Source organism: Rattus norvegicus, chromosome 9, assembly GCF_036323735.1.
Source record: "Rattus norvegicus strain BN/NHsdMcwi chromosome 9, GRCr8, whole genome shotgun sequence".
Classification (NCBI taxonomy): Eukaryota; Metazoa; Chordata; class Mammalia; order Rodentia; family Muridae; genus Rattus; species Rattus norvegicus.
In genome coordinates, this window is record NC_086027.1 from 111,683,195 (window position 1) to 111,706,174 (window position 22,980).

At 45.0% G+C, this 22,980-nt stretch overlaps 1 protein-coding gene across 1 annotated transcript in view; it reads left to right on the forward strand.

The window, feature by feature from the left end:
- The first annotated feature begins 15,718 nt into the window (after nt 1-15,718).
- Man2a1 (mannosidase, alpha, class 2A, member 1) overlaps nt 15,719-22,980 on the forward strand; it is a 156,345-nt gene continuing 149,083 nt past the window's right edge. The window contains exon 1 of the mRNA NM_012979.2: nt 15,719-16,837. Coding sequence (NP_037111.2) covers nt 16,703-16,837 — 135 coding nt within the window. The 5' untranslated portion in view covers nt 15,719-16,702. The remainder of the gene's footprint in view (nt 16,838-22,980) is intronic.

Consider the following 22,980-nt stretch of genomic DNA (forward strand, 5'->3'; position numbering starts at 1 on the left):
AAATTGTGCTTAATTTCCATTTATCTTGTTCTCGGTCTCAAACCAGCAAAGGAGAGGATGATGGATCGCAAAATGTCAATCTCTCACCTAAAGAGAGGAAGAAAAGATTTATTTAAAGAATAAAATGTCACAGGGGCTCTTAGGAGAAAAGCTCCTGGGTTTGGATTTCCTCTTGACAGCCAGGCTTCCGAGTGAATAATTCTCCCTCTGTATCCATCTCATACAGAGTGTTCCCCAGATGCCTGTGAGTGTGGCCATGCAGTGCCAAATGCTTCCGTGCTCGAGGGTCCCTTTGTCAGTTTATCTGCCCGGGATGGAGTTTCAGTAGAGCTGTCCATGGCAAAGCCAACAGGTCTTGGAGACTTTGATAAAGACGATACATGGAACTTCTGGAGGTTCTCTTCTCAGTGAAAATGGCTCCACGTGCTGTGGAGTCTCAGGTTTGGTGCTAGAAGATGTCTGTGGACAGTGAAACGCATGGTTTAGAGAATATAAAGAATTGGCTGGTCCAGGAATGGTGTGTGCATAAGTGTGTGCTCATGTGTGTACATATGTGTGCATACATGTATGCATGTGCATATATGTGTGCGTACATGTGTATATGTGTGTACATGTGTATGTGTATATGTATGCATATGTGTGCACACGTGTGCATTGTGTGCATATATATGTGCATTCACACATGTGTGCACATGTGTGTGGATGTGTGTATGCATATGTGCATGTGTGTGTACGTGTCAGAAAGTCCCAGGAATCCTTAGCATCAAGATACAGTGTGTATACAGAATGTTTAGTATGTATTCTCTAACATACCTAAAATGCCTACAGCAGGGCCTCTCTGGCCCATGGTCAGCATTTGACAGTTATTTGTTCAACAAATTCGATGTGAAAATTAGAAAACCCATCCCAGTGGTTTATATATAAACATGAATGTACATTGTTTATGAAATGGATGTTTAGTTGCTGTTTTAGATCTTACTATAAAAGCCTATATTCAACAAAACTTGAAAATCTGCAGGAAATGGACAATTTCCTAGACAGATACCAGGTACCGAAGTTAAATCAGAAACAGATAAACCACGTAAACAACCCCATAACTCCTAAGGAAATAGAAGCAGTCATTAAAGGTCTCCCAAACAAAAAGAGCCCAGGTCCAGACAGGTTTAGTGCAGAATTCTATCAGACCTTCATAGAAGACCTCATACCAATACTATCCAAACTATTCCACAAAATTGAAACAGATGGAGCCCTACTGAATTCCTTCTATGAAGCCACAATTACTCTTATACCTAAACCACACAAAGACCCAACAAAGAAAGAGAACTTCAGACCAATTTCCCTTATGAATATCGATGCAAAAATACTCAATAAAATTCTGGCAAACCGAATCCAAGAGCACATCAAAACAATCATCCACGATGATCAAGTAGGCTTCATCCCAGGCATGCAGGGATGGTTTAATATAAGGAAAACCATCAACATGATCCATTATATAAACAAACTGAAAGAACAAAACCACATGATCATTTCATTAGATGCTGAGAAAGCATTTGACAAAATTCAACACCCCTTCATGATAAAAGTCCTGGAAAGAATAGGAATTCAAGGCCCATACCTAAACATAGTAAAAGCCATATACAGCAAACCAGTTGCTAACATTAAACTAAATGGAGAGAAACTTGAAGCAATCCCACTAAAATCAGGGACTAGACAAGGCTGCCCACTCTCTCCCTACTTATTCAATATAGTTCTTGAAGTTCTAGCCAGAGCAATCAGACAACAAAAGGAGGTCAAGGGGATACAGATCGGAAAAGAAGAAGTCAAAATATCACTATTTGCAGATGATATGATAGTATATTTAAGTGATCCCAAAAGTTCCACCAGAGAACTACTAAAGCTGATAAACAACTTCAGCAAAGTGGCTGGGTATAAAATTAACTCAAATAAATCAGTAGCCTTCCTCTTCACAAAAGAGAAACAAGCCGAGAAAGAAATTAGGGAAACGACACCCTTCATAATAGACCCAAATAATATAAAGTACCTCGGTGTGACTTTATCCAAGCAAGTAAAAGATTTGTACAATAAGAACTTCAAGACACTGAAGAAAGAAACTGAAGAAGACCTCAGAAGATGGAAAGATCTCCCATGCTCATGGATTGGCAGGATTAATATAGTAAAAATGGCCATTTTACCAAAAGCGATCTACAGATTCAATGCAATCCCCATCAAAATACCAATCCAATTCTTCAAAGAGTTAGACAGAACAATTTGCAAATTCATCTGGAATAACAAAAAACCCAGGATAGCTAAAACTATCCTCAACAATAAAAGGACTTCAGGGGGAATCACTATCACTGAACTCAAGCAGTATTACAGAGCAATAGTGATAAAAACTGCATGGTATTGGTACAGAGACAGACAGATAGACCAATGGAACAGAATTGAAGACCCAGAAATGAACCCACACACCTATGGGCACTTGATTTTTGACAAAGGAGCCAAAACCATCCAATGGAAAAAAGATAGCATTTTTAGCAAATGGTGCTGGTTCAACTGGAGGTCAACATGTAGAAGAATGCAGATCGATCCATGCTTATCACCCTGTACAAAGCTAAAGTCCAAGTGGATCAAGGACCTCCACATCAAACCAGATACACTCAAACTAATAGAAGAAAAACTAGGGAAGCATCTGGAACACATGGGCACTGGAAAAAATTACCTGAACAAAACACCAATGGTTTATGCTCTAAGATCAAGAATCGACAAATGGGATCTCATAAAACTCCAAAGCTTCTGTAAGGCAAAGGACACTGTGGTTAGGACAAAACGGCAACCAACAGATTTGGAAAAGATCTTTACCAATCCTACAACAGATAGAGGCCTTATATCCAAAATATACAAAGAACTCAAGAAGTTAGACCGCAGGGAGACAAATAACCCTATTAAAAAATGGGGTTCAGAGCTAAACAAAGAATTCACAGCTGAGGAATGCCGAATGGCCGAGAAACACCTAAAGAAATGTTCAACATCTTTAGTCATAAGGGAAATGCAAATCAAAACAACCCTGAGATTTCACCTCACACCAGTGAGAATGGCTAAGATCAAAAACTCAGGTGACAGCAGATGCTGGCGAGGATGTGGAGAAAGAGGAACACTCCTCCATTGTTGGTGGGATTGCAGACTGGTACAATCATTCTGGAAATCAGTCTGGAGGTTCCTCAGAAAATTGGACATTGAACTGCCTGAGGATCCAGCTATACCTCTCCTGGGCATATACCCAAAAGATGCCCCAACATATAAAAAAGACACGTGCTCCACTATGTTCATAGCAGCCTTATTTATAATAGCCAGAAGCTGGAAAGAACCCAGATGCCCTTCAACAGAGGAATGGATACAGAAAATGTGGTACATCTACACAATGGAATATTACTCAGCTATCAAAAACAATGACTTTATGAAATTCGTAGGCAAATGGTTGGAACTGGAAAATATCATCCTGAGTGAGGTAACCCAATCACAGAAAAACACACATGGTATGCACTCATTGATAAGTGACTATTAGCCCAAATGCTTGAATTACCCTAGATGCCTAGAACAAATGAAACGCAAGACGGATGATCAAAATGTGAATGCTTCACTCCTTCTTTAAAAGGGGAACAAGAATACCCTTGGCAAGGAATAGAGAGGCAAAGATTAAAACAGACACAGAAGGAACACCCATTCAGAGCCTGCCCCACATGTGGCCCATACATATACAGCCATCCAATTAGACAAGATGGATGAAGCAAAGAAGTTCAGACCGACAGGAACCGGATGTAGATCTCTCCCGAGTGACACAGCCAGAATACAGCAAACACAGAGGCGTATGCCAGCAGCAAACCACTGAATTGAGAATAGGACACCCGTTGAAGGAATCAGAGAAAGAACTGGAAGAGCTTGAAGGGGCTCGAGACCCCATATGTACAACAATGCCAAGCAACCAGAGCTTCCAGGGACTAAGCCACTACCTAAAGACTATACATGGACTGACCCTGGACTCTGACCTCATAGGTAGCAATGAATATCCTAGTAAGATCACCAGTGGAAGGGGAAGCCATGGGTCCTGCTAAGACTGAACCCCCAGTGAACTAGATTGTTGGGGGGAGGGCGGCAAGGGGGGAGGATGGGGAGGGGAACACCCATAAAGAAGGGGAGGGGGGAGGGGGATGTTTGCCCGGAAACCAGGAAAGGGAATAACACTCGAAATGTATATAAGAAATACTCAAGTTAATAATAATAAAAAAAAAAGAAAGAAAGAAAAAAAAATCCCTTGAATTAAAAACAGAACAGCACAAAGGTGAACTTATGACACCCTGAGTTGTCATCCAAATTGAACAGTTTTGGCAAGACCACTACTCAAAGTTCCCTAGATAAATGGGATATTTTTCTAAATACCCTTCCATGTAGAATGGCCATATACCAAACTCTAGTGGCTGGTGCCTTGTTTTGCAGCATGCTGGGGTAGATGATTCTCTGTCTTCAGGTTTCTGTGTCTCCCTAGCGGCTTGCTGGACTGGGTACCTCCTCTTCCTCCTCTTCCTCCTCTTTTTCCTCCTCCTCTTCCTCCTCTTCCTCCTCTTCCTCCTCCTCTTCCTCCTCCTACTCCTCCCCCTCCTCCTCCCCCTCCTCCTCCTCCTCTTCTTCCTTCTGCTGCTATGGAGTGGTTGACTGGAGCAGGACTGCAAAGGACCCAGAAATTTCCTGTCATTGTGGGAAAGCAAAGTAGGGAAGAACGAGGCTACATGTCAAAAGCCAGAACGAGTCATTCTCTTTTATGAACTAACATGCTACTAGAAACAAGGGAGTTCTCATTTGAACCCTGAAGATGGAAGGGACAGTGGCCATGGCCAAGAACATACCTGGAGTTGGCTCTTCTGAAACATCCAGGGATCATGGGCTGTGACAGAAAGATGAGGACAACAATGAAGGATCTTCCCGGATACCTACCTAAAGAGGGAGTCCAAGAAAGCCACCCATTCCTGGCTTGCAAATTGTGCCAGGTTCCTTGTTTTCCTTACCCATGAAACGAGTAGCTCAGACCAATATTATAGATTGCCTTGGTAAATATGAGGGTCACAGAAGACGTGTGTGATTTCAGGCGGTTGTAAATAGCTTCTGTGAGTTACATAGCTACATGCAGAGAACTCAGACAGAAGGACGACAAAGGTCACACTCTCAAAATAGACAGCTCCCCTCAGTGACTATTTAGAAGGCATGAAGGCTTTCACACAGCACACATGCCTTATCATCAACTATCATATGAATGGAGAGATGCTCTGTCTTAGCAAGCTCCTCAAGGTGTAGAAATAATATTCAAGAAGCTGAAAATGCACAAGCTTTTGATTCCCCAACAACCTTGAGGGAAATATTCTCTTTTCGTAGAAATCTTCTAAGACAGTAATTTACCCTTTTAGCTGTCTCACTTTATGTTTTTAAATTTTAATACTTTTCTTGTTACTGAATTTTTTTTCTAGAAAAACTGAGAAAATTGTTCTAGAATTTTCTCTTGAAGTAATCTCCATAAAAGTTGATTATTGTGCTTTTCTGTTTGTATGTCTCTTGAATGCTACCTGTCTTCCTTGGTGTCCAGGACTTTTTCTACCTAGCCTTTCCTTGGCTTCTATATGGTTTGTAAGGAAAGAAAGACATTAGCTTTCCTCGAAGTCTGGAGTCATCAGATGGCTGTGGAAATATGAATTGATTACTGCGGAATCACTGTGTGCTGGGCACAGGAAAACTAAACTCAGGATTCAAGGCAATACACAGGCCACAAGACTGGGGTCTGTCCTTGAACTGTGGTATGTAGCGGGGCCTGAGGACGAGGCTGAGGTACAGGAGAGAGGACTCCAGGCCTCGTGGAAACTTCTCTTCAGGAAAGCTTGGTTGCTCATTGTGCCCGTCAGGGAGGCTAATGTGCCTGTAAATTTCTTCTGACAGAAAACACATCACATCAGAGCAGCAGCAGCAGCAGCAGCAAACCATACAGCCAAACAGAGGAAGACTGAAAGCTGGGCCCTTTCAGAGGGGTCAAAACATAGCAGAGTGAGAAGACAAGGGGTTGACAATGAACAGAAGCCAGGAAGCACTGCAATCAGGTTTAAAGGAAAAGGCGCTTATCATTTATAGTCTGAAGAGATGCTTCCCATGCAGCCCTTGCTTATTATGTCTTATTTGGCAATAGCAGTTCAAGGTCACAACATCAGAGGGCAAAAAGGGATCAGATTCAAGAGTTAATATTTGCCATGACCGGCTTTGTAATTGCATGAATATTGAATATGTAGAAATAATTGTAAGCACATTATCTCTGTGTCTCTACGCATTGCTTTAATTTTTAATGTAATCTTTTTTATCTGCTTTTCCTCAGCTGGCTGTGGCCTTGTGATTTGCATAGCTGGAACGATCGGCGCCAATTTGGTAATGAAGTCAGTCTCTGAGTGGGAGAGGTTTCTCAAGATGTAGGAAAGGAGAGAGCAGAAATAAACTTTTGCATTCCCAGGTAAGTAAGTGTTCCCAGATAAGTAAATATATATATATGTATATATATGTATGTATATATATAGTAATTTGATATGTTCGCCTTATAATAAATCTCAAAAACAGAAAGGGGGAAGTCCTCAGTGTTCTGTGTTCTGGTCTTTTATACTTAGGCGTGTGTCTCTTTTTTAACAGATATAATCTTAATTATATGTGTGTTTAATTCTGTCTCCTGCTTTTCTTAGCTTTTCTGATTGTAAAATGGTAATAAAAAGGCTCCATAATACATTCACCTGGTCAGTCTCTTCAGGCTGGTGGAGCAGAGCAACACTGTTGCTAGGCAGAGCAGGCTTGTTGTTAGCCATAGCACACTAGTTCTGCTACAAAGTAGCACAGAGAGCTACACAGGGCATGGCTCGGTTTTTTACCTGCTAATGGGGTCAATAAGAGTTCCTCTCTTGGAGTGTCCCTGTCAGAGTCAAAGGTCCCACAGGAAGTACTTGGTTCTACCCAAAACTCTAAAGGCAAAAAGTCAATTGGATTGGATTTCAAATTATGGGGAAACTTTGTCTGTCTGTCTGTCTGTCTGTCTGTCTGTCTGTCTGTCTGTCTGCCTGCCTGCCTGCCTGCCTGCCTGCCTGCCTGCCTATCTATCCATCCATCTATCTACAAAACCATGTGAATTGTCATCATCTCGAAACCCCATGTCCCCTTTCTGAGTGACAGTAACCTCATTCCCTTTCCCGGGGACATTACCCTCCTGCCCCTTGGCTTGTGACAGTGCTAATGATTTGCTTCATAACTCGCATACAAGAGTACTTCCCTAAAGAGATAGCTGAGTATTGCTTGCTACTTAGCTCGATATAGATATGCACACACAAGTGCACACATACAAATACACACACACACACACACACACACACATGCAAAGTGCCCACACATGCAACCATGTGCACACACACACACTTATTTGCACAAATAGACACACCATCAACTCTTGGTATCTAGACAGAATACAATCTCAGGCTGCTTTAGTTGCAACAAAGAAACCTTTTGACAGGAAACTAGAGGGCTTGGCTTCCTACCGGCACTTCCTATGACCTTGGGCAAAGATTGTCCCTAGGAGTTGGATATACCATCTTTGAAGCTTTAGTGTACTCTGTCACTAATCTGTTCCTTGTTGAATATGGCATAGGAGAAAGAAGAGCCAGAGAGGACCAGAAAAAACAGCTTAGGGCTGCTGGAAGCCAGCCTGATTTCACATTGTGCCAGTGTCAGTGACAGGGAGCCAAGGGCTGTTGAAAATGGAAGGACAGTCTTACATCACAAACAACCTTCTTACCTCTGATGTGTACATATTTAGGTATATTATGGGCCTTAATTATCATGTGAGTAGAAGACATTCTCCTCAGCGTAAATCATAGAGCTTGTGATGTCAAGAGTTTGCATAACTTACCATGCATTATATATACAGGTCTTCCTGGAGAGATTTTTGGTTTTTTTGGTTTTTTGTTTTTTTTCTTTTAAAAAGAACTCACAATCCATTCTCCGTGTAGAAGCATCATTTCCCATAACTGTTGCCTGTGATGAATGCAGTAGGCTGGCTCCCTCAATGTGCCTGGGCCGCCCTTTCCTAGTTGCTTTCTCCTACAGAGACCAGAGGTTTGCAGCTCCTAGACTTCTGTGTGCCCAGAGTTGTAGATCTGAGTTACGCTTGTCCGTTGGGAATACTCACTGTAGATTTAGAAGGCAGCGGTATGAGCGTCCTCCTGGCCAGCCAGTGACTTTCCTTTCCGTACCAGTGCGCCTCGATTGGTTAATTGCTCAGACACCAAGGAACAAGAAGCAATGGCAGGGACACTAATGTATCTTGTAGCGTGATGATCCTGAACCCACAGGGCTCTGATCTTGTTCCAGAGGACATGAAAGCTCTCAACCGCACTGATAGGTCAGCTCTGTGTGGTTCTGTCAATCATTCTTGGAGGCGCTTCTGTACCGTACCTGGACAGTCTGAACACGGGCTTTGTCAGTGTCTCCGTTAAAGAACTTAAAGAATCTAGAAATGTTTATGACAGTCTATCCCGAATCTGAACAACACAGTCCCAAGTGTTATCATGGGAAATCTACCCACTCTGCACAAGCTAATGGTATTCAATTCTATTTCTTTTCTTCCCTTTCTTTTTTCTTTTTCTTCTTTTTCTCTTTTCTTTTTCTTCTTTTTCTTCTCTTTCTTTTTCTTTCTTTTTTTCTTTTTTTGAGACAGGGTCTCTCTGTTTAGCCCTGGCTGTCCTGGAATTGGCTCGGTAGACCAGGCTAGTCTTGAACTCAGAGATCCACCTGCCTCTGCCTCCTGAGTGCTGGAGTAGTGAACTCCATTCTATAGAATGCTAGAGGAAACAGAAGACTTTAAAAACAAAAGAACCAAGATATGCATTCGATAATTATGTACTTTAAGCCAAGTTATTTCGTCTTTCAGCATCTGAGTTCCATTACAGATAAAACAGCTATCAACACACTAATTATAAAAGCTAAATGAGGAAACATGTCCAACACCCAGCATAGACTTACGTGCTTCATTTCTTTCTATCAAAATATTGGCTTTCCTGTAGTGATGAAGATTAGGAAAATTTCTTTTCAGGAATCATTTTTAAAGGGCTTTGAAGAAAATACTTCGGGGAAAACATAGTGTCAATTCATAAAGTTAAGACTACTTTTTAAATTTCATTTTTATTTTATGGGTTGGGGAGTTTTCCTGTACGTATGTCTGTGTGTCTGTGCACCAGATGCATGCCTCGTGTCCACATAGGCCAGAAGAGGGCGCTGGATCTCTGGAACTAGATCTATAGAGTTGTGAGCTGACATGTGGGGGACTTCTGGAAGGGCAGCCAGTTCCCTTATCCAATGAGCCATGTCTCTCCAGCCCTAAGAACAGCTTCCAAACAGACCTCTCTATTATAACTAACTCACTCCTAGCACTAGTAAGCCCACCCCAACTGGTGCCTCAGAGCTAGACGACCACTAATTAATTCAGAAGGTATCTATTAAGCCTCACCATTGATATCTCATTATTTTGCCAATTGAGATACAGTGGCAAACCATGAGACTTCCAGGAGCGAGCTCATCTCCTATTGGCAAAGACAGATGGAAGGCATATCAATCAATGACGGGAAGTATTCTGGAGACAAGGCTGTCATCCTCCATCTTCTGTCTTCTCCTTCTGCTGCTCTCTTCAGGGGCCTGTGGCCTCCTCCTCTCACCCCTTCCCAAGTTTCTGTCATGGGAATAAAGTGCAGCCAGAGAGAGAGACCACACCCCAACACCAAGGTTAAGGTTGTCTTTGATAGGTTGGTAGTCTCAGGACTCAGGAAGGATCTATAGTCAATGCCTGCTTCACAGACACCAGTAGAAGTACGAGACAGCCAGGTTAGAGACACGTCCAAGTTTGCTCTGGCTTCCCATGTCTTTGGAGTCCTACTGTGTCTAAGGTAGAAGGTTCAGGTGGAAATCATGGGTGTAGTTTATGGTGTATACTTTATAGTTTGTGTTTTATACTCATAGTCAAGGAAAGTGAATTGGGGTTATTTCCTATTTCTTTGGTATGTGGCAAGCAAACTGGTTCTTTGGAAGGAACTATTGTTTGCTTATTCAGTTACTTTGGACAAACACAGCCCTGAGAAATGGCCCCACTTGAAGTGTGGTTGGGCTCTGCATTCTCTGCATAACCAGGAAGAATGTGTAAGAATGCTTAAGCCCTCGGCAGACAGACTTTCTCAACAGCCAGGGAAGCAAAGGGCCGGACCCTCTATGCCTTTTGGTTTTCTACAGTCATAACTATAAAATTTCTGAAAGTTCAGTGAGCCTGAGAGAGCAGGTATCTAATGAGGTATGCACTTCCCTCATTAGAGTGGTTATTATCAACTCTAGGAGGCACCGACTCACACATTAAAAGTATTTTTTCCTCATTATGAAGGCACAGGTTGAACAGGTGTGAAATGGTATCTTTAAAAAAGTTTAACCTTTGTGCTTGAGGACAGCCATGAGTACGTGTCCTTACTTTCACCTTGTTTGAGACAGGGTCTCTTGTTCATGGCGGGACTGTGCTGTATGTGCTAGACTACTTGACCAATACGCTCCTAGGGACCTCCTGTCTCCAGCTCCCACAATGCTCCCACAGTACGCTGGAATTACTGATGCACTATATGCTGTCCAGCTTTGTCTGGGAGTTTGAACCTGTAGTCTTCATGTTTCCTCAACAAGTGATTGACCACTGTGCCTTTCTCCAGCCTGAGCAAGGCAGTATCTTACTAGATACTCTTTGCTCTCCAATGTTGTTGCAACATGACTCCCAATAGCCAAACCACAAGTGATACGATATAATTAATTTTCTTGAAAAGAGAAGCTGCTTGAAGACTGTAGATTGTAAACACACAGACTCATACACTCATTCACACACAAAATCATTCACACACCCACACTCACACATACACACTCAAACTCTCTCTCCTCTCTCTCTCTCTCTCTCTCTCTCTCTCTCTCTCTCTCTCTCTCTCACACACACACACACACATACACACACATACACACACACACACACACTCACATAAGTAGTATTTCTGGGTCATAGTTCAGTTCTATTTTCAGTAGTGAGGAAACTTTCATACTGTTTTCCATAAACTATACCGATTTCTACAGTGCTATCTGAAACTGTACTGCAAATTGTTTCTGTTCATGTGGCAGTCTGCAATCCTCCAACAGTTTACAAGGTCCCCTTTATACCCTCAATAACATTACTCATTTCCAAAACCATAACAAGTATGAAGTGGTATCTATTGTGATTTTAATATGTAAGTCCCTGATGATTAATGTTGTTGAACGCTCTTTTAAAAATATAACTGTTGGTTATTTATGTCTTCTATGGAAAAATATTTATTTAGGTCCCTTACCTATTTCCTATGAATTGTATGATTTGCTATATATTACATGCTAGGTGGGTGGCTGCTTTCTATAAAAGTCTACACACACCAAGACTGTCGCAACGAGGTAGGGTACCACAAAGAACCTAAATTTATTTTTGCAGAGTCCCAAGGCCAGTGGTCCAAAACCAAAGTGTCAGCAGAGCTGGCATGACTCTCATTGCTTCAAGCCATACCATCAGATGGCCATGGTGTGCATCATGTATGTTACAGTATGTTCCTCTGTTATAAGAACATCAATCACATTAGACTAGGGCTCTAACTTTATGGCTTCCTTTGAAATTTGTTAATGTACAGACCCTACACCAAATAAACAACTTCTCCTCCTCCTGCAAAGTGATGTGCCATTTTGTTTGTGTATTGTGGCTACGGAGCAAGGTCTCTCCCGACAGGGCAACCGAATGATTCCAGGGCTGTGGGCTGACTTGGGTCTGAAGGCTGACAGAAAGTTTATGTCTCTCTACTGTGGCAACTAAAGTCAGAGCTTAGCTAACTGATCTAGAGCTCTACCTGTTGAAAATAAGTGATATCCCATTTAGGTTGCCTAAATATGACTTTCTGAGGACATCTCTGTGGGCCCCGGCAGTTTGCTCCTCTAAAGGCAAATGAGTTTACTCTATTACTTAAGCACTGCTTGGCCTCTGTTATTCAGGACTCCTGTCATCTGCATGTAAACCAGGCAGGCCAACTGAACCACTGCCTATGTCCATGCCTGGCCCCTGGGAGAATCCACAGAGTTCCCCCCCCCCCAAATCTTCAATAACGGTGTATCTTCTGTGTCACCACCTGGAGCACAGCTGGGGCACAGGCTTGCAAGCTGCATGTTATAAATCCAGTACAATATTTGTTTGCCCTTAAACAACTGGATTTCCTTTTCCACTCCATGCCTTGAAGCTCTGGTGTCTCAATCTCATACGCTATCCACCAGTCACCTCGGGCTATGTGAGCTGAATGCTTAAGAGCAGAAATACATTTAGACATAGATTGGTTCCTAGTTTTTGCATATTGGTACATCTGGTTGCAGGTATATCAGTGCATCATATGCATGTATTGCCCAAGGAGGCCAGAAGCAGGCATCAGGTCCCCTGGAGCTGGAGTCAGGGTTCCAAGTTGTTCTATTGGCACTGGGAACACAACCTGAGTCCTTTGCAGGAGCAACAAGTGCTGCTAACCACTGAGCCATCCTTCCATCGGAGCAATACATTTTTGATACATTGTGTTACATTCTTTCATGACCCTATATCTTTAAAGAACGTTTCTATACATTGTTCCCAGATTTTTCCAACATATATTAGACCCAATTGTAGCTATTTTGGTGTGTGAATTATTGCTCCATTCTATTCCACAAGAACACAGTACATTGTGGTCATATTCTCAGGTAGTTGGTTGTGGTGGTTTTTGGGAAAGAAGCAAATTCCATGTCAAGAGATTTGCCCAGATAAGGACAATAACTTCTTGTAGGATGATGTCATTATGCAGGTAAAGGCAGGTACTAGATAGAACGAAGCCTGTCATTGGGCGAGAAGGAAGGATGGGTGGGAGAAAAGTTTTAGAGAGCAGAAGGAGACTGGAGCGAGGGGAGAGAAGCAGCGGAGAGAACATGGAGGCGGATGTTAAGATTCCTCTCTGCACATTTACAGGTTGTTATGAATATTCTTAAGGGATGGATGTGTACAGGGCTTTGTGTGTCTAGGTGGGCAACTATATCTTATCAATTGGATCAGAGGTTATTGTGCTGTGTGTTCTTTCATGTGGTGATTTAATTGAACTCAAGAGAGTGTGTGGTGACTGGAGACATGTGTATTTCTGGCATGGTGGCAGCCTGTCTTGGGAACTAGATGGGTAGAGAGATTGTTGCCAGGCTCAGAGAGAAGCCATCGGCAGTGAGATATGGGATGGAGCAAAGCTGGTGAGAGGCTTTGCTAACTGAGATGAAGCTATCTACCAGATATCTTGGGGCACTACGGTGCTGGATTTAGTGCAGGGGAAAAGACAGCATTTTTTTTTTTTAAATTTTACAGCAACAACTTCTAGTGGATTTTCTTGAACAGATGAGTATTTTAGGAAAAAATATGCATACAACTCCCAAACCTGAAAGATGGCAAGTTTAAAATTTCTTTTCAGTGTATAGATGTTTTACCTCCATGTATGTCTGGGCACAACATGCGTGGCTAGTGTCCAAAGAAACCAGAAGGTACCAGATTCTTATGGAACCGAGGAATGGTTTACTGAACTGCTATGGGCGTACAGAACCCAGGTCCTTTATTTAGATTAGCGGTTCTCAACTTTCCTAAACTTCCACCCTTTAATACAGTTCCTCATGTTGTGGTGACCCCTAGTCATATTTTTTTTTGCTGCTACTCCATAACTATAATTTTACTGCTGTTATGAATCATAATGTAAAATATCTGTGTTTCCTGAGAGTCTTAGATGACTCCTGTGAAAGAGTTCGTCAGCCTCTGAAGGCATCGAGACTCACAGGTCAAGAACCACTGCTCTAGACAAATAGCCAGTGTTCTTAACCACTAAGCCATCTCTCCAGTCCAAAATGACAAGGTTATCAAGCAAAGGAAACCCAGCCTGCTTAGCCACAGAATGACAACTTGCTTCTCCTGGTGAGCACTGTACAGGTGTGTGCTGGGGATGTTAGTCCCAGCTTTAGCTAAAGCAGTCCAAATTTTGGAGTTTTTATCATTAACAAATTAATCCATCAACTTTTAGGAGGAAAGGACAAAAACCTTGCCATGTCTGAGAATTCAATAGTAACAAGTCAGTAACTCCAAAACCAAAATAATAACATCCTATCTTCAGTTACATAATTAATTCTCCTTGGTACAGGAGGAGTCTCTTTGATCCTCATACCTTAGGAGGGAAGATGGACCAGGCCTTGCCACCTTGTTTTTTTTTTTTTTGGAGTATTCAAAAACACTCCAATGCCTACCACCCCAGTTGTTACAGTCACTTTGGAAGCTGGCACCTAGTTCCCATGGACTTGTTCCATTGGCATGGCATCAGAAGCAACCACAGGTGATTGTTAATTAACTGTGATGCTTTTCATGACCCAAATTACCATTCTCTTTCCCTTTGGCAAGGAGCTCTAGGCGAAAGTCAACCAATCTGACCTTTAAATCCGTCTCTGTGGGTCTATCTCTTGGGGCTACTCCATGGAGGGCTTAATAAAACTAAATCTTATCTTTAATAGGGAGTTAAATAACTAAGGATTCGCTAGTGTGAAGAAAGCCAGAGAGAATATAGACAGCAACTGTGGAGAGCAAGCCTTATAATTACTTCTTGAAGTGATAAAGGACCCCCAAAAGATGGGCTTCCCATCCAGTCAAGGGCTAACATAGAGATTTTTATGGAGACTACATTGTGGTTATTTGAAGAGCAGAGATGTCACCGTGATGCTGCCCCGAACTTGCTATACACTGCTAATAGGGTGCCAGGAAAGTGTCCATGCCCAACACCATGACAGAACTGTTGGCCACCAAGGAGCTCAGGACTTGAAAAAGTCAGGTATGCTAAGAGAAATTGCTTATCAGATGTACTAGAACCAGGAAGCAAGTTCCTTTATTTCCTGTAACGTCTCTTCAGCACCCTCTACTGACACAGTGTCCCAGAAGGGCGAAGAGAAACCTCCTTAAAAGGCCCAGCTTCATTTTCACAGTGCAGTGGAAAAAGGGTGATTTTGGAGCTGAGAGACCATAATTCAATAGTGGACTGAAGCATTTCTCAGATCCCCCTCTTCGAGGTTTTTGTCGCCAGATGTCTACATCTGCCTACAAGAGGCTTTGTCGGCCTCCCTTTCTCCCAGATTTCACCAGGATGTCGTACAAAGCAAGAGCAAGAAAAGATGAGTCCAAAAATGCTCCTCAGATTTCTCATCTACCTTTCCTTACAAGCCCTTCACGGACCCTTCCAAGTCACGCTGATCTGGGCGTTCCAGGATAGAAGACGCGACCAGAGGATGGAATCTGGGGAATGAACCACAGCCGCTATGGAACGCAGGCTGCTGGAGCCCTGGAGGCACCTCTCTGCTGGCCTCAATTCCTGCAAAGCCGCCTCCCTTGTCACTGAAGCCTCTTGAGGTCTTCCTACTGTCAGGGCCCAGTGAGGCAGGCGCTGGGCGGGCCTGGCGGGCGGCGCGCTGTGATTGGGCGCCAGGGGGCCCGCCCCCTCATCCCGGCGCGTCGGGAGGGGGCGGGGCCAGCCGGCTGCCCAGCTCCAGGGCTGCGGGCGCCTATTGACCCATCGGCCGCCGCGCCGCCGCCGCCGTCTCCTCCGGCTCGTGGCGGGCGGTACTGGAGCGCCGAGTAGCGCTGGGGAACCGGCTCTTCCTCTCGCGGCTGCCGCCGCCATCTCCGCGTTCTCGGGGCGGGAAGGAGGGGGTGCTCCACGGCTGCAGCTGGAGCGGGCTCCTCTCGGGAGACGGTCCTCTCCTCCTCGCTCTGCTCGCCTCCTCCCGGCGCCGCCCGCCCCCTGCGCCCTCCGCGTGCAGCCCGGGCCCGCGAGGGGGAAGGTAGGGGCGGCGGGGGCCGGGAGAGGCCGGGGATCGGACGCACGCCCTGAGGAAAGTCTCGGATCTCAGCGCCCCAGCGCGCAGGGTGCACCCTAGCCGGCCCCCGCAGTAGCCTCGGCAGGAAGGGGCTCCGGCGGGGACGCGGGGGCGGCGTTACGGGGGTGGGCCTGGGTGTCCCAGCGCTAAGTTGTGGGGCACGGCGCCTCCAGGTCCAGTTCCTTCTGCGCGCTCCTCGCTCCCAGCGCCGCACGCTCGGCCCCGGAGCCGCGGAACCCGCGCGTTCTCTGGGCGCGGAGGACACGCCTGCCCTTGTCGAGAAAACTTTTCCTGCCGACTCAGTCGTGGCGGCTGTGGCAGGAAGTCGGGCAGAGACCTCTCCTCTGACTGCTCCGCCCGCCCTACGGGGTGTCGCTACCCTGCAGGAGAGCAAGTTTGTGGGGACCCTTGCCTTGCTCCCCAGGAGTCCGCCTTGCAGGGACGGCCAGCTCCGGGGAGGGCAGCGGGCCAGGGCGTAGGCCGAGGGCGCGTGGTGGCTCCGGAGACGAGGTGCGGAGCGCAGCCCGGACCCGCGCCGTAGCGCGCGAAGGGTGTGCAGCCCGGAGCAGGGAGCCCTCGGCGGTCGCCGGCTGGAGTCCTCAGTCTTCCTCCTCCTCCTCCGGGTGAGGACCGCGTCCTGGGCCCGAGTCCATCGAGGAAAATGAAGTTAAGCCGCCAGTTCACCGTGTTCGGCAGCGCGATCTTCTGCGTCGTAATCTTCTCACTCTACCTGATGCTGGACAGGGGTCACTTGGACTACCCTCGGGGCCCGCGCCAGGAGGGCTCCTTCCCGCAGGTAAGCACCTGGTGGCGGGCGCAGCCTGGATGACCAGCCCGGGGGCTCGCACTTCTTCCCGCCGACGCTCAGCGCCGGGGCAGGGTGAGGCCGCACCGACGACCGGTAGAGCTTCATCCGGCCGAGGCTCTGGCGCGCTCGGACCGCTGAGTTCGCAAAGTCCTGGGCGTCGTGCGGTGGCAGCCTCGGCGCTGGGCAGAAGTGGCCATGTTCCCACATTCGCACCCGGGCCTGTGGAAGTGGCCTCGGCCACCTGCTGGTGGGGAACCCGCGCGAGTGCCGCCCATAAGCTAGCTCAGGGTTAAGCTGCCAGAGGCTGCCCAGATCCCTGAGCGCACGGAGTCTCGGGAAATTGATTAAATACAGCCCACCTAGGCAGATTTCTGTTTCTGACCCCTTCCCCTTTCACTGTGTCTTAAGAGATAAAAAGTTTATTTCCTGTCGCAGCCCTTTGAGATATGGATAGTAGGGTTGATTTTAGTGTCGTCATCCTTCAGCTGTTACCTCGGGTTGGTTTGGAGCAGAATGGGGAAGTGCCTGTTATACTCCTACTGGAAGCTGTGCGGCGCTCAGTTCTCTGCGGGGTGGTCAAACTGGCAAAGGAGTTGAACAAACCCATCCGAAGCCTTTCAGGAAAACTTACTAAAAAACAAAGAAATGGGTGCACTCGGTTCTGTATGGAAGGTGGCCACATAGCAGTTGCAGGCGGCTTTTACAGCTCTTTGCTGTTGACAAACATACATTTTAGTGGAAGCAGACGGATGGAGAAATCCGAAGAATCCAAGTGTTGACAAGTTAACAACTAGTTGACCAGAGAAATCTACAACCTACCTGAATAAGGCTGATGTTTGTCTTTTTTTTAAAAACAAACAAACAACCCCAAATATGACAGTTTAATGACTGGAAATAATCCTTGCCAGTTCTTTTGATATGCTAGGGTCAGTGGCTTGGTGGGAATTTAAAATGAAACCACAAGCTTTACTTGAAGTATTATGAAACGAGGACTTAGGGATTCTGTCATCACTACATAGCCCTAGAAGTATTTTTTAGAAGCGTGGATTTAAAATCTGGCTGCAGACAGATGTTTCCTAATGTTTACAGCTTCTGCTTCCCCTATAGAGTACGAGAGAGAAAATATATGAGTGCTCTCGGCTGCCTTTAAATTTGGAACTTGCAGCTCGAACCAGCCTTGTTGCTGAGGCTGGAGTAAACAGGTTGACAACAGGTAAATCCTGGTAGCCAGGGCCCAGGAGGTCTGAGCTTTGTCCCCTGTGCTCTCTGATTTTGGAGTTAAACGTACTGTCCTCCTCCCAACCCCATTTTCAGAGTTTTCTCCTTTGCAGGAAATATAAAAATGGATCTCCTCTTGCCCAGTGATGTCTTAATAATGTCCTCTGACTTAGGCTGGGTGATCACTTGAACACAATTTATGCAAACATCTGCATGGGGTTCTCTGGCAACCTTGACATTTCTCTCTGTTTCTAAAGCAGCAAGTGACTCATTCTGTTACTGAGAAATCTCAGGCAGTTGGTTCTCCTATTTTCGAACGAACTCCCCAGCTCACTAAGAAGTTGAAGGTCTGCCTGGAGTGTGGAGTTTGGCAAAGAGCAGTGGTGGTGGGCTTCAGAAGTGCCTGCAGCAGTGTGTTTACTCAGAGAGAGAGAGAGAGGGTTTGGGAGTGGCATCTTCTGTTTTCTCTCTAGACTTCATTGTGGAGAGAAGGTTTAGCCTAGGTGGGCCATTGGATCTCCCAATAGATAAACCCCAGAAGCCCTCTCAGTAAGTCTCATGTGTTTGACGTTAGCTTCACCTCATGAACTTCTCTCTCCAGCTACCATTCAGTTGGTGCGGAACTGAGGCACAGAGAGATTGCTGGGCCCAAGGTCACATAGACAAAATCTGGAACTTTGAACAGGCAGCTCTCAGAGTGTAGCCTCAGAGCCACAAAGTTGTCTGGAATCATCTTGCTAGAGCTAGGCTCCAGCTTGCCTGTTGCTAGAATTAGACTTGCTGGTGGCGTCTTGGCTTATGACCACCCCCTCCTGGAAAAATTTTATTATGAAGACAAAAATGAATGTAGTCCTTTTGCTTCAGACTTTTGCTTTCCCTGAGAGTCTTCTAATTTACCTTTACAGCCAGACATGATTACGATGGAAATCCTTATAAAGCAGAGCGTCCAAAACTGGACATTCTTAAATTCTTTTCTAGGTCTAAACTGTATGTCAATTTCACAACAATCCCAGGCATAGCAAAACTGCTGGGCTCTGTTTCTTGAACAGGTTTTGGTGGGAATTCTTGAGTTTCAGTAGAGCTAATTTTGTCAGTGTCTGCTGAGTTTGGTGTCCTGTATCAACTCAACCAGAAAGGTTACATTGTGCATTCTAGTTTCTCTTGATGTGGAAACTTCAGTAAGGTCCACGTAGTTTGCAGGCTGTATTTTTGGGCCGCACTGGTATTGAGAGCAATCTGTTTTCGCTGTTCTTTGGACCTTTGCTCTTTTACCTTCTTTAGCAACTCTGTTTCCTGCCACCTGCTCAGTCCTGGGGCAAGGGAAGGCACCACCCCAGCTTTCCTCCCCACCCCCACCCCCCACCCCGACCCTGCCCGGAGTGTGGCCTGCCTAAGGGCCTCTCTAAGGAGAGGGCTTTCTCTGAGTGTTACTTTAAGAATTCCTTCAAGTCCAAGGCAGCAGGTGGCCTACATATTAGGGTTATTTGATCTCAGTTTAAAAAAAAAAAAAGTAAAAATAAGCAAAAACCTCCTGTCTGCCAGAGAGGTGGGCCAGGCCTAATGCCTTGACACTACTTTATGTTAGTTTCAAGGAGGAGACATATTACAGCTCCCTGGAAAGGATGGCCATTCCAATAGGCAATCTAGTGGGCACATCAGGAAAAACTACTGGTCTCGTGCTCCTGTCTAGAGAATTAAGACAAGGAATCAGGATTTTATAACAAAGAGTCGGTCTTTAGCTACTGTGGGGGACTAATGTTGCTTTTGAACTTCTATCTCTCCAGAAGTTGGAGAGTCATGAAGATATGCAGGCTAAGTCCAGACTTGATCTTTGGGCTCAGAGAGCATTAATCAAGTGGGAAAATGAAAATGTGTTGAGTAGTTGATTTAAAAGCCATTATGATAAGAATTTTGATGCCATAAAAACCAAACCAAACCAAACCAAACCCAAGACCAAAGAACCTTGCAACTAGATGTATACTTAAATGGTTTGCACCACTGGCATCTTTTAGCGCTTGGGAAACTGAGGCAGGAGTATTGGTGTGAGTCCTGGGGCCAGAATAAGCTTATATGTAGACATATAAGCAAGCACTCTCACACAAGCAAAACCGCACCTGTGATTTTTGAGTCCAACAAAGAACATGTTAATAAAAATTGATCCACAGCGGTAAGAGTGAAACCAGAGTGATGAGATCTTCATCGCCTGGCTGCCGCTTCCTTGTTTTTTTTTTTTTTTTTTTATAAATTGTTTAGTTCGAAGCATGATATCTAATGAAAGTGATCTCCTACCTCCCCATCCCCCGAAGCCGTACACTGTCTTTAGGACAACAGCCCTCACTGCTGGGATTTGTTTAGGGAGCACAGGGGAGTTGCCTGGGTTCTAGGCTATAATGATTGAGATCTGGGACTTTTGGGACAGGATGGAGCTTTGACTGCAGTGGTGATGAGAAATTAACGAAGTTTAAGTGCTGTGAGATGGGCCCTCTCCAGCCCCTCAAGATTAGCAGTCTCCGGGACTCCTCAGACTTGATCTTCTGGGAATAAACCAGACCCGATGCCCTGGTTGTATCTGATCCGGTTGTATCTGATTCGAAGGGTTTTATAACAGGTGTCATGGTTGTGTTTACTGAACGGGGATTGTTCCGTTAGTCATTCATTAGCCTTAAGGGACTTCTGTGCTCTGGACAGAGCATTGATGAAGCGACCACCTTTGTGTGGTTTTTACTCTGAGCTTGCGCTGGTTTTGTGATGTTAAAACATTCACCTAAAAGCTGAGGGGTTGTTCTTGCTGGTCCCTTCCATTCCCCATTTTTCTCTGGTCAGAGACCTCGGTTTCCCCTGGTTGTTTCCCGGTTTCCATAGAAAACTCTTTAAGAAAATCAAAGGCTATTCATCTGCTCTGGTGAGCTGTGGTTTCTGATTTCTAAAGGTTCTGTTATATTTTTGGATCTTTTTCTTTCGCGGTCAAGTTCCTGATGTGGCAGCTTCTTGTTTGTGAGTATTTCTCCAGAACTGGAGAGAGGGATGCTCGAAAGTGGAGACCTTCACCTCTCTTTATAGTAGTTGATAAGAAGATTGATCAAGGGAGGAAGCAGAACACTTGAATCAAAATGGGTTTTAATTACCCTTCCTAAGCCCTTCCTGGTTTCATGCTTGAAACCATGTTTAAGTCCAGACTTTGAGAATTCACTGCACTGTAAGGGAGCTCATGAGTCCTTTAATGAGTACTGTTGGCTTTGCCTCCTGATGCAGAAGTAAATTGCTCGGTTTGAATAAACTATCCATTGAGTAAGACTGGATGGGACCATGGAGAAAGAGTGTGCTTCAGGTACTGTCATTTATACTTTTCTGCAGATGGACATACGTTCCCAGCAATCAATCTCTCAGTGTTAAACTCCCAAGTCTAACGAAGTATCACCTAAGGAAAAGTAGAGGTGCTTGAGTTTATAACTGTCTGGACTACCGTTTCACTCCTGCATTCCCTCCGCTGTTGACACTCGGGTCAGACAGTTCTTTGGTGTGGAGGCTCACTTCTGTGGTAGGGTACCTGGTAGACCCCTTCTCTTCCGAATAGACCAGCAGTCAATTGTCTCCCTTCTTGTTCCCATCTGTAGGGGGGAAAAACCCTCAGACATCTGCTAGATATAAATAGTCTCTGTCGGGGGGGGGGAAACTGTCCTACTGAAAACCAGATTGGTTGTGGTCTGGACAAAGGCCTATTTTTTTTTTTTTTTGTTTTTTTATACACAGTGTACTTTCTGGGCATTTTGCATTTAGGAAAGCGAGACGGAAAGGCCCTGGTTCTAATGCTCAGAAGGATTAGTGGTATATTTAGATGCTCATACTGTACTCTTTCTCCGGGTACCTAAGATTCAGTTACATAGCTAGGATTGCAGTACGTCCCAGAGAACGTAACGGTGAACTATGTTCGTACACAGGGCAAAGAAACAAAGGAAGGTTAACTTACCTTTAGCAATTGCACGGACACAGTCTGATAAAAGCGTCCTGCTCACGTCATAGCTATTAGGTGGTTTTGCTTTCTCCAAGCTCATCGGAAGTTGGCAGAAGTCCAGATTTATTCTCCTTGCAGTTTAGAATGAGGGTAGGGAGGTATACAGACCATTGACCAGCATTATTTGAAAGTCTGAAGTTTTCTCCTTTTGCATTTCTTTCTGCTCAATGCGATGATCTGGCTGTTGCATTTCGTGTACCCTCTTGAGATGGATAGAATCGGGGGTGGGGTGGGGAGACCGGGGCGGGGGACCAGGAAGTGTTCACTGCAGCCTGCCTTCCAAACTACACCTTTTAGATAGGCCATGAGAGGTGAGCAAAAGGCAGTGAGGTTCTTAGTGAATCCCTGTCTTCGTTTTATGTGGTCCTCACGCCCAAGGCAGCCAGTTGGGAGGTAGATTGGCCTCATATCTTTGTAGGGCCACAGCTAAGAAGGCTTTTTACATCAGTTAATTTCATCTCACGGCACGTCCATAACCAGTGCGTGTGTGAGTCCTCTCAGAACAGTTAGGGCTGTTCTGAGTGAACGGCTGGGCAGAAACCCTTCTGGACCACAAAACCTAAAACGCATACTAACTGATGTTTTTCTGAGAAAGATGAGGTGATCCTGGGTTGAAACTGTTCTCCGTGGTTGGAGAAAGACAGTGTGCCGAAGCAGAGGTAGAGTTCTCAAAGACAAAGTTCTTATAAACTGGTCACTAAATAAGCATTGGTCAAAAATTTTTATCTTAAAGGCAGGGTTCAAGACTTTAGTTTATCTACATGCCTCACAGATTTCCAGGTACTTGGGGGAACGTCTGTGCTAGAGCGCAGATGTGTGTTACACTTAACTTCCAACATATCACCTGAAATCTAAAATTTATTTATTTATTTACCCGCTAGCATTACTAATGTGCTAGGAA